General features: G+C 44.0%; 1 protein-coding gene across 3 annotated transcripts in view; it reads left to right on the top strand.

Annotated features, from left to right (window-relative positions):
* Window positions 1-12,632, top strand: part of zfhx4 (zinc finger homeobox 4) — an 86,356-nt gene that overhangs the window by 18,905 nt on the left and 54,819 nt on the right. For all 3 annotated transcript variants that reach the window (XM_049486424.1, XM_049486423.1, XM_049486429.1), the window contains exons 2-3: window positions 2,732-5,340; window positions 6,497-6,999. In XM_049486424.1, coding sequence (XP_049342381.1) covers window positions 2,778-5,340; window positions 6,497-6,999 — 3,066 coding nt within the window. In that variant the 5' untranslated portion in view covers window positions 2,732-2,777. The remainder of the gene's footprint in view (window positions 1-2,731; window positions 5,341-6,496; window positions 7,000-12,632) is intronic.

A 12,632-nucleotide genomic window follows, 5' to 3' on the forward strand; every position in this document is an offset into this window, starting at 1 on the left:
GGGCTGGGCAATGTGACAACATTTTGTCATTTTGTATCATGATATACAGTGTACATTTTCTCAACATTTTGTTGATGTTATCAGTGCTTATAGAACGTAACAGCAAAACATAGCAAAACCCTGTACAAAAATCACTGTACAAAATATCCTTGTGCAAGAACTTTGCACTTTCTAAAAATCTTTTTAAAAGTCAGTACTGATGCATTTTGTCAGTGTTCACGTGTCATGCTAAATATTTTGTATAATTGAAATGTCTTTAAGTAGTATCAAGAGATAATTTTAAAATACTCCCTCCCTAATATTTAGTTACACGTGGTTATAATTTTATTTTGCCGTAGATAAACACACAGGTCTTCATCACACTACAGTGGATATAAATCACAACTGGTGTTTATACACATAATGAGGGCTGTGTGAGGACTTCTCGCTCGTGAAGGTTATTTTTTATGACATGCAAAACTAGCTCTGAACATAACAGGAATGTTGTGTATAGTTCACACTCACGCCCCGCGCCCACAGGCCCTGAAGACACAGCTGCTGGCTCTGTGATGGTGCCTTATGATCTTCCAGGGGAGATGCAGAAATTATCACACAGAACGCTGTAATCTAGCCCTCGCCTCGCTGCCAAACGTGCTGTTCACATACACATTCCTCCAGGATTGCATAAACGCTGGCCCACCTCCCCTGTCTCCCCTGCCTGTTTTTGGGTGTGGAAAGCTAATGCTAATAGGTGCTAATCTTGCGCTAATTGCACAGCCGAAGACTTGAGGCGTTTAAGATCCATCTCAAGTCTTCATTTTCACAGCGGATTTTGCAAATCTGAAAATCACACCCAACCTTCTTTGTTTATAATAAAATTTCATTTTCTCCTCTTTTTCATGATCCCTCTTTTTACTCCACTAATCTGACAGTTTATCTGTGATATGAAGAACAAATGACTGCAATTCTTTTTTTTTCCTAATCTCTGCCGTTCCTCCAATAGCTTGCTTTAGCTGCTGAGATTAGACTTGATTAGAGTGAAGGAAAAAAAACAAAAACATTTTATTTCATTCTCTGTGATTAATATCCATAGGACCTCCCCACCAGCCCTGTTTAGCCAGGGGTTGTTTTAAATTAATCCCCAAATTGCTTTGTAGAGAAGCAAAGAGGAACTCCACAGAGAAACACACACACGCACAAATAAAAACTCTCTCTCTTACAAACACACACACACACACACACACATAAATATCTGGTGTAGAGAGTGGTGTTGTTATTGTTGTTTCTTTTTAGATAATTTTTGCGCTTATTTGTTCACATCTCACACCAAAAAAAACATCATTATTTTGGTGTGTGCCATTACCACGTCCCATTACCAGGTTGTTTCCTCTCCCTTAGAATAATTTGAAAATAATGCCGGCACAGGCTGACAGGGATTTCATTTTAATTGAAAGCAAAGCAGTTGCAGCACAGCCTATATTGCCTTTCACCACTAGTTTCTCTTTCTTTCTTTTTTTTTAACACCCTGCCATTGCTTTGCTGGAGACCTGCAGCAGTTCAGTCTCAGACTGACTGACTGACTGACTGACTGACTCCTCACCTTCGTTCTGTCCAGGCTGCTTCATCCAGGCCTGAGCTTGCTAAGATACATGCTCCCCAGCTCTGGGTCCACCTCTGTACGAGAGAAATGTCCAGGGCACTGGGTCGGGGCTCTAGCTCTCGGGGAATGAATTGTCTGTGATTCCAGCCCTGCAGAGGAAGAGAGAAAGAGAGGGAGAGAGAGAGAGAGAGAGAGAGGGAGGGGAAAATGATTGAAGGATTTTCATCAGTGAGCCGCACGTATGATTTGTGAAAGCCTGGAGAGGGCCTGATTGAAGCGGTGACGGTTGAAAGATGGGCAGCCTTCCAGGATTGATAACATCGCAATGGTATTTCAAATGGTGTTCTTTATGTGCTAGCATTTTTATTTATTTATTTATTTATTTTCATTTATTTATTTATTTATTTATTTATTTTTTGAGCAGCCAAGGAAAGAAAATTGAAAAAAAGAGAGAGAAATCACTGGATGCTCTCCCAAGGGTGATTGGACTGGGTGTGCTAAATATTAATTTGAGTTTGGGTTGCCCGTCAGGCCAGAGCGTGGGCTGGAATTCGGATGGGCGCTTAATCAGGGCTTGTTAGATACCTGCTGGGGGATCTTTCAGAGGGAAGATTTGGAGTAAGCTGATTTACTGGGTAACACAGGAACCAAAGATATACCGCTCGCCTCAGTCAAAGTGGTGATGATTTGAATTTGCTTGTCCGTCCCCCTGCAGACCACTTTTTGTGCTCGTTCTGGGGTGGTGAAGAGATTTGCTTCTGTGATATAGTAAAATTAACTTCAAGATTTTGTTTATTGCTGTTTTTTACTCAGATCTTATTGTGAGTGCAACATCTACTTAAACTTTATTTCCATTTTATAGCTTTAGGTAAAATATTTTTGTTTTTTTATTTTAGTAAATTAGGGTTAGAAGTAGTGAAAGGTGTTTTTGTACTGTATATGTTTTATAATTTTAGTTAATTTCGATGCTACTGTTTTTAGCCATTGTAAGTCATATCTAGTTATGACAGAGTGTTTCTTATGACCTTATACACACATAATTTCTTTGTAGAAGCGATGGTGTGATGCATCTAATGTATATATATATAATATATATATTCTTAACTGTTTTCTTATTGTTTTTTTTTTCTTTTGTTTTTGTTTTTTGTGCAGGTCCCTGACAGGCTGGATGAAATGAGATCCCCATGTAGCGATTGCCATGGAAACCTGTGACTCCCCTTCTCTCTCAAGGCAGGAAAATGGGCAGAAGATATCAAAGCTACGTGAAACGCCACATCTTGATAATGAGGTGCCAGAGAAAGTCCCTGGGATGGAGCCTGACAAGGAAAACAGCCCTGCGGATGACAACCTGAGGACGGACGAGAGCCGGCGAAAGATTGCATCGGGACTGAGTGCAGAGAATGCAGCTGCTACCCCGGGCGCCTCCACTAAAGAGATCCCTTGCAACGAATGTGCCACTTCTTTCTCAAGTTTACAAAAATACATGGAGCACCACTGCCCAAACGCCCGCCTTCCCCTTCTGAAGGACGAGAACGAGAGTGAGGTCAGTGACCTTGAGGACAGCGATGTGGAGAACCTGACAGGAGAGATAGTTTACCAGCCTGATGGCTCAGCTTTCATTCTTGAGGACTCCAAAGAAAGTGGCCAGAACGCCCAGTCAGGCGTCAAAAGCCTCTTTTCCCCAGCACTGTTTCCAAACTCCCAAACTGCTGCAGGGGACAAGACTGAGCAATCTGCCACTGCCCCTATGTCCTTTTACCCACAGGTGATCAATACATTTCACATTGCTTCATCCCTCGGGAAAACATTTACGGCCGATCAGGCTTTCCCAAATACCTCAGCATTAGCAGGAGTTGGTCCTGTGTTGCACAGTTTCCGTGTCTACGATCTCCGACACAAGAGTGAAAAAGACTATCTTACCATTGATGGCGCAGCCAAAAACTCCTGTGTGTCCAAAGATGTTCCTAACAATGTGGACTTGTCCAAATTTGATGGTTGCATAAGCGATGGGAAGAGGAAACCCATTCTGATGTGTTTCTTGTGCAAGCTGTCATTTGGTTATAGTAGGTCATTTGTAACCCATGCTGTGCATGATCATCGGATGACCCTCAACGAGGAGGAGCAGAAGCTCCTTAGTAATAAGTATGTCTCTGCCATCATACAGGGCATTGGCAAAGACAAAGAACCTCTTATAAGCTTTCTGGAACCAAAAAAATCCAATTCCGTGTTACCCCACTTTTCTACTGCAAACTTCATGGGCCCTGATCCAGGCATTCGCAGCTTGTGGAATGCCTTCCATGCAGAGAATGGCGACTCCTTGCAGGCCGGTTTCGCCTTCTTGAAGGGAAGCGCCAGCTCGGCTTCCTCCTCCGCAGGCCAGTCGCCCAGGAGTACCCAGATGCCAAAGGCCGAGATGAACCTTGGTGGCGCCTCGGCGCTTAAGTCTCCCGTCAGCTCCGCTTCCCTCCAGCGGTCGTCGCCCAGAGCCAGGGACCAGGAGAGCAACTGTGAGCGACAGAAGGACGCTAGCACTTTGCATTCAAATGGGGAGTTCCCCATCAAAAGTGAGCCCGGAGACGCAATTGACGCTGAAGACGACGAAGACATGTACTTAAACGAGCTTGACGAAGACGGCGTCGGCGAATTGACGGACAGTACCAGTAGCAAAGATTTCCCTCTCTTAAACCAAAGCATTTCTCCTTTATCGTCCAGCGTGCTAAAATTTACAGAAAGGGGTAACTCCTCTTCCTCCATGACTGTTTCCGATGACCTAGAGAAGGCTAAACAAGCCGCCGCCGGCAGGGACTCTGTCAGTAGTGACTCTGCCAACTGCAGTGGTGGCAGCAAAGACTACAGTGACTCCAATGGTGGCAGAGATGGCTCGCCGCCCTCTCACCCCCTTGACCTGATGCGACGAGACGACGAGAGTCCTGGCCCTCTGCACCAGCATGTCGCCACGCCTGGAACACCCGGAACGCCTGGTCCTGCGGAAGGTTCCCCGGGCAGCGGCATTGAGTGCCCCAAGTGTGACACTGTCTTGGGGTCCTCGCGCTCCCTGGGTGGACACATGACCATGATGCACTCGCGCAATTCCTGCAAGACGCTTAAGTGCCCCAAGTGCAACTGGCACTACAAGTACCAGCAGACCCTGGACGCCCACATGAAGGAGAAGCACCCCGAGTCAGGTGGCTCGTGCGCCTACTGTCGGTCGGGACAAGCCCACCCGCGCCTGGCACGGGGTGAGAGCTACACGTGCGGCTACAAGCCTTTCCGCTGTGAGGTGTGCAACTACTCTACCACCACCAAGGGCAACCTCAGCATCCACATGCAGTCAGACAAGCACCTCAACAACGTGCAGAACCTTCAGAATGGGGGCCCGGAGCCCGTCTACAACCATGCGCCACCTGTCTCTGGAGCCAGCGTGGCTGGCTGTGGCACACCCTCGCCCTCCAAGCCCAAGCAGAAGCCCACATGGCGCTGCGAGGTGTGCGACTACGAGACCAATGTGGCACGCAACCTGCGCATCCACATGACCAGCGAGAAGCACATGCACAACATGATGCTCCTGCAGCAGAATATGAAGCAAATCCAGCACAACCTGCACCTGGGCCTGGCGCCGGCTGAGGCAGAGCTTTACCAATACTACCTGGCCCAGAACATTGGCCTGACAGGCATGAAACTGGAGAACCATTCAGACCCGCAGCTGATGATCAACCCATTCCAGATGGATCCCAGTGCTGCTGCTCTGGCTCCTGGGCTTGGTGTGTAGTGTTTTTTTTTTTTTTTTGTATTTGTGTTTATTCCTCTTTGTCTGTCTCTTTCTCTCTGTTCTCCCTGTCCTTCCCCTCCCTTTCCCTCTCTCTCTCTCTCTGCCTGCCTTCATCACTTTTCCAATTAATGTATCCTTCTCTCGACCTGGCTCTTGATTAAAAAAATGATTATGAGCTGCCACATGGGAATTATTCTTAATCTCTCATTCTTAATTTTCTTAAGTCAGCTTAATCCTTCCCAACCCCTCATCCCCACCCTGAAAAATCTTATCTAAACACTGACTGTATGGAGCAGATTCCCTCTGGAACTTTCACAATGACCTGGCAGCAGCTTTCCCAGTCTTTTATCCCCACTTGCAAGCTGCAGGTCAGAGCTTATTCAGCCTTTGCTTTCTCAGTGCTGAAAACAAATGTCCCTCTAGTTATTTGTTCCTTAACATTTATAGTAGAAGCTGACACCTGTATAATAACCTGTCCAAACCTATTGTTGGCTATTTTGTGAATTTGATTAATTCTTTGAGAGCATCCACACATGTATATTTATTTGTAAGGGAGACAGCAAACAAGTTGTACCACGTCACAAATTGGTATAATTATTGACTTTGCAGTTTGTTTTATTGTTTTTTTTTTTTGGTCCAAACTGTGGATAACTGATCCATCCCATTTGTAAAAACTTGAAGCGATTAAAGGAATAAATTACAATTACGTGTATGTAAGACAATCTGCTTTTTGTTCAGGGCTCACACTGTGGCAGAGGCTCTTTTGTATTGATCAACTTTCATGTCTTTAGAAGAGGGAAAAAAACAGTACAAACTCAGGAATGACATGCCCGGTAGGAGTAATTAAAGCTATCTGATGAGGGAGTTTAGAAGTTGAAAGGGATGATTGTAATTGATCCTGATTCAATCCTATTACAGCTTTTTATAGTTAAGGCTTTATATTAGCCATACTCCTTACCGAGGCTTTATTTTATCAAATCCTTTTGTGCGAGTGGCCTACACTCATTCCTGTGTTTAAATTTTTTTATTTAATAAATCAATTTTCTTTTCTCCCTACCTCTGCCTACCTCTCTACTACTACCACCTTTACCTTCTCTCTCTATCTCTCTCTCTCTCTTCTTCTGTATCTATCTCTCTCCCCCCTGCAGTAAATAATGAGCTACAGGCAGAGCTGCGTCTCGCGAGTGGTCAGCTAATGGGTGATGACCTGTCTGTCCTCTCTGCTGGGGAGCTGTCGCCTTGCATCAGCGACCCGCTGCTGAAGCTCTTCCAGTGTGCGGTGTGCAACAAATTCACCTCGGACAGCCTGGAGGCCCTGAGCGCCCACATTGCGGCCGAGCGCCTGCTCCCGGAGGATGAGTGGAGGGCCGTGATGGGGGACGTCTACCAGTGCAAGCTGTGCAACTACAACACACAGCTCAAGGCCAACTTCCAGCTTCACTGCAAGACCGACAAGCACATGCAGAAGTACCAGCTGGTGGCCCACATCAAGGAGGGGGGCAAAGCCAACCAGTGGCGCCTCAAGTGCATCGCCATCGGCAACCCGGTACACCTGAAGTGCAATGCCTGTGACTACTACAGCAACAGTGTGGAGAAGCTGCGGCTGCACACCACCAACCAGAGGCATGAGGCAGCGCTCAAGCTCTACAAGGTCAGGGCCTTTTCACCCTCTGTTTTATTCATCTGATACCTCACTAATCTCTGTGTGTATGCGTGTGAGCGTGTGTGCATGCCTACGTGTGTGCTGTGCATATGTGTGTAATAATCTGTTTGTGTGTCGGTGTGGGTTACTGTGTGTGGATGTGGATACCCCTTATGCACCCAGCCCACATGCAGTACGTGAAGGTTTGTAGGCTGGTTTGTTGTAACGTGTAAAGCAGAGTATGTACATTATCCTTCTCCATTATCCTGCCCCATAATGTACCCAAGGTAAATGGACAATGGCCAGTGCAGTGGCCTGAGACAGAGAGCTGATTCAGTGCCTGTGGTCGACGGCAGGTAAATACAGGCTATTTGTTTTCCAGCACCTTTGTTTTTTATGATGTCAAATGTCATTAGCCAAGCTGTAAATTTGATTTGGCCCTCCACGGTCACCCTTTCCCACTCTCTCCTCTCTCTTTCCTGTAAAGACGCTGCAGGCAGGGACGTGCCAGTCAGCCTATTTAAATGATGCCTTTCGAAAATCAAACTTAATTGAATTTCTTGTCAGAAATATCAATACTCGGGCAGCGAGGTGGGCTGATATTTGGTATTCGCTTGTTTTCAGAATGCCTTACCTCACCGAAAATCTGCTTTGTCACCTGCAAGTAAGGGCTACTCTCAGGAGCTTGTAAACACCATGTAAGCAGGTGACTAATTGCGGGTGCGTAGGTGCGGCCAGGTGTGTGTCTTAAGGTGTAAAAAGTCCCTCTGTAGAAGGCTGCACACGATTGTAAATAGGTGACATAGTTGTGATTATTCTCAGCATGCCCTGCGGATTCTGCAGCGTTTTGAAAGGCTTTATGAGAATCATTAGGACGTCTGAATATTCTCCTGGTGATTTGTGGGTTCATATCTGGCTGCTCTCTTTCAGGCTTGGGGAAAGATAGCCGATACACACAGCCCACAGCCCAGTGGTGGGGAGGGTGGGGGTGGTCCGGCTAGGCCTTGGCCACTGTAGTCTCATCCTGCGCTTAAGTGCTTTCGGGTGTTGACTTACTGGCTTGGTGTGATTGCCTGAAACAATAATACTGACATCCTGAAATCATAGACCTGCATCACATCCCAGACTCATTAGTGGACTTCTCTGGATAAACTATATTAACTTAATGAGGATCTATTGACCAGCCTCAGTCACTTTTGGCAAAGTGTGCGTGTAAGCCGGCCCTGGCTGTATATTTAGAAAAGTTAATTTAGCAACTGACAATGGCTAGACTGCATGCGGAATTGGCAGGTCTGTAATCGTAATAATGAAATACGATTTTATTACCCTGACTCAGAATGAAGGTAGTAACCTCTCAGAGGGCCCTTTTAGCAGGCTAGAACAAAAAAGAAAGAAATAATAAAAAAAAAGAAATTAAATGAAATGAGCAAAGGGGCCTTCCAAGAATATTCATTTAACTGTTTTCTCCCTTTTTAAACGAAAAAAAAAGCAAAAGAATAAGAAAAGAAAGAAAATAATTTGGGGGTGTGAGTTACTTATAACGTTATTCATGCATCCACACAATGTTAGTGATGTGGCATTAGTAACTTAACAACAAAGAGCAAATCCTCCAACGAGTGAAGTCAGCGTGAGCCAAATGAAGGCCCGAAAAGAATCGCATGTGGAATTTTGAGGCCTGGCATTAAAGACCCTGTCCATGGGAATGTTTTGAAATCCTTAGCAGTTTAAAACTTTTTTTTCTTTCTTTTTTTTCTCGAGAGAGCTCAGCTAATTCTCTAAGCAAACAAAAAAGGATTCCATGGCAACAAAGAGCATTTGAGATCATGTTGGAAGACAAGTAGACTGAAGATTAGGAGGTGAGAAAGGCCTAGCTTAGCCGTGATCTCAATAGCCTGTGGTTGTTGCTGCATGCAGAGACATGGCTGTGGGTGCAGTTTGTATGGATGAAAGTTTGTTTGTGCACTCACGTGTGTGAGTGGGTCACTGCTTGTTTAGGCTTTCTCTTTTTTCGATTGGCATTAAATTTATCCAGATGTTGTCCAGATCAGCCGCCAGGCCTCAGATGAAAGGACCCCAATCAAATGGAGATCCAGTATAATGCTTAGCTTTTTCTTGTAATTCATGTACTTAAACGTAATTTATTATTGTGTGGTAAAAACAATGGCGGTCTTAGCCTGCATGGTGAAAGCAGGCATGGTCAGTAATGCCTTTTTTAACCCATCCTGCAGAATGAAACTAGCAGGTGGCTGTTGGGGGGATAGCAGGGATTAAAATGGTGCCATTCTTTTTGGGTTCATGTGTCGGTAAATCCAACAGCAAGCATGACAAAGGCCACTCTTTCTTTGACATTTGAAAGTAAGTAGTTTAATCCCATGGGAAACAATAAAGCAACTTCATCAAAGCCTTATTTTGGCAGGGCTGATCAAGGGAGCAGCCTAACGCAAAGATATGAATGTGAATGAGCCCAAATAATGGTTGAGCATATCACCAGCTCTCTTTATCTGACAGCGTGTGGCAGAACGGCCATTAAATGGCACTTCTGATGGAGGGAAAGCAGCGTCCATTTTGACAAGGACAGGGCGAAGGGTTCGTCCTGCACTCCTGCCCGCCTCATCTCTTCCTGCCCCTACCTTTTTACGCTGGGAGGGGAAATCTGTTTTACAGATGCAGGGTTTTAATGCGTTTGGCAGGGATCAGACTATTTCACTCATAGACATATGGTAGTAAAGTTTGAAGGGGGAAAAAGAAAGAAAAGAGAGATTTCTTTATTTGACCAGAAAACACCTCTCCTTTTATGTTTAAAGGTGAAAGACCCATGGGATTGGGTAGTTTGGCCGGGCACACAAAAGAACAAAGTGTTGATGACCTTTCCATATGGGCCTGGAATACGGAATATCTTTATGGCTGAGAAATGATTGAAGATACAAACAAAACGCATATTCAGTATTTTATTACTGCTTTGTACCATCAGAATTTTTCTGAGGGGAATTCGCATCGTAGGATTCCTTAAAGGGAAAAAAAAGCAAATTGCATTAGCAGTACAAGCATTTATTTTTTTCTGCAAGTGGTTCTCATAGGCTAACGCTGCTGTAGAGCGAGGATTTTTTTTCTAAAACAAAGTAACTCATCTATTAAAAATAGAGATAATGTTGCATACTCAAAATTGGCCTCAGTTAGTGTTTGGATTTAGCTTATAATAGTGATATATAGTCGTAATATAATTATTAATAATAAACACTCAAATAAAGGCAGATGTGGGACGGTGTAAATCTGTCAAGACCATTCAAAGGCAGAGTAACGCTCGGTTAGGAAATAGCAGGAAATGTGTGTTGCTCCAAAGAAAGGATTTGCACTGGGCATTTGGGTCATTTAAAGCCAAGAATGTTCATGGTCAGTGTGTCAGAGAAGCCCGAGCGGAGAAAGTCAAATACCAAACTGCACCTGTTCATCAGCTGGTCCCCTTCTACTCCCTCATGCTTTATCTCTTTCATTCTCTTTCTCTCTTAATCTCTCTGTCTTTTTTGAGAGTAGTGGGAGTGTATGTTTAGTACAGGAATACCTAAAGGTGGGCATTATGTCAATGTATTATAGTTATGTTGATAAATGACATCACAGTACACTTTTCTATGTATCCTGTATCATTAGTACTGCATACACTGTATCATCAAAGACAGATTTAGACCAATTACGCTGAGACCATAACAATGCCAACAACCAGTGTATATTAACTGCATAATCAAATATTTCTATATTTTTTATTCTTCTGTGTGCATAAATAATTATTAGAGGATGTTCCTGGACATATGTAAAAAAATATATATATGTATATATATATATATATATATATATATATATATATATATATATATATATATATATATATATATATATATATATATATATATACACATATATATTTGCCATATTGCCTGCCCTTAGGGATGTCCAGTGTACATATCCCCCGCCTGCTAGTCAGAAGCCATGAACTGCTTAATTATAGCACCCAGCCCCCCGTCCCAGGGCGTCAGTCATCAGTCAAGCAGAATGCTCTGTCTGTCTGGAGCCCACCATATTATTTCCATATTTCTATTTTTTTCTGTTTCACTCTATATCTCTTTATCTCCCTCTTTCTCCCACCTCCTCCTCCACCACCCTCCAACTCTCCATTATCTCCTCCTTCTTGTGTGCATCTCTCTCTCTCTCTCTCTCTCTCTCTCTCTCTTTCTCCTCCACAATATACTGTATCTCTCTGGATTTTTTTGTCTCTTTGTTTTCTGTCCCACTGTTTTTAGCTGTCTCTCTCTCTTTCTTTCTTTCTCTCTCTCTTTCTCTTTCTCTCACCCGATTTAAAGCCACAGGGGCCCAGGCACGTATAATGCTCATCTTTCTGGTGCAGGCAGGCTGGGAGATGGAGTGGGGCAGCTTCGTTGGGGCCACTAGCTCTCCACAGCTCGTCCCCGGGGGAGCGGCAGATAGCCCATCTCATTATCCATGATACGGATGGCAACACCATTGGTCGGGGCAGGGAAATGAGAGGGGAAATTAAAAGAGGAGAGAGAGCGAGTGCAGGAGGGAGGGGTAGGGAGGGAAGGAGAGAGAGAGAGAGAGAAAGAGAGGGAGCTAGGGAGGGAGGGAAAGAGAGAAAGAGAGTGGAATTTCAGATTCATCAAAAGAAACCCCTTTTTCGCCCCTCCCATTTTTGCCATTTTTTTCTTTTTCCCGCTGATTTTTTCACCCAGCAGGGCAGTATATATTAATATATATCCCAAAATCAAGATGGCTGCCAGTTGATAGGCACGTTATTAAGTCTGTGCAGTCATTACTGAAGGTCAGCCCCACACCCCTCTCATTTGAAAATCAAATGCCCCATATATATGCAGCTCTAATTATTGGACTGTCATTTCACCCGGTGTGATTGCCGAATGGACAGGAGATTGAGTTGAGTGTATTTGCATAAAAAGTCATAGTGCATAGTCCATAGTGGGCGGAGGGCCCTACTTCAGAACCCTCCCTATATCATCACCGTCCCGCTGCTCACACCTATAGACCTGCTCTGAGCAGAAGAGGACCTCTGGTGCTTTAAAAAGGCAGCATTTTGATAACTACATCTTCTTGTGACAGCCTGTCAATAGCCAATTGATATTTTTGGTCAGTGTGCTCTTGCTTAAGATCTATTTTTTATGTGCTATCTTTGAAGAAAAAGAGGCACTGCAAAAACTGGAGTAGTTCTGAAAGCAAAATGAGAGGAAAATGGTAAGAAAAGATATAATTGGGATTTGTGTAAGAGTTGAGGTGTTCTCTGAATGTTGTCCTCAAGCAGTGTTCCTTGTTCCTCTATTTTAGTGTGGTACTGATCCTCTGATTAGTGTAGCATGAAGGCACACAGATGTATGGCTTATGAATTATGTTTGCATTGGAATTATACACAACACATTGTCAGGTATTGATTCAAAGTAAATTATAGACCCAACACATTAGATAAGATCTAGATTTTGATAAGTGGCAGAAAGTCTTTAGGTAGAAAAGTAGCTTAGTGTAGTAGCTTTAAACAATTGCTAATAACACCAATTAAATGCAACTTGTCTGTATACTAGGCATAATAGAGAAGCTCCAGCTAGTCTTGTAAATTTCCTCATAAATGA

This window comes from Astyanax mexicanus, chromosome 1 (assembly GCF_023375975.1).
Source record: "Astyanax mexicanus isolate ESR-SI-001 chromosome 1, AstMex3_surface, whole genome shotgun sequence".
NCBI classification, from domain to species: domain Eukaryota; kingdom Metazoa; phylum Chordata; class Actinopteri; order Characiformes; family Acestrorhamphidae; genus Astyanax; species Astyanax mexicanus.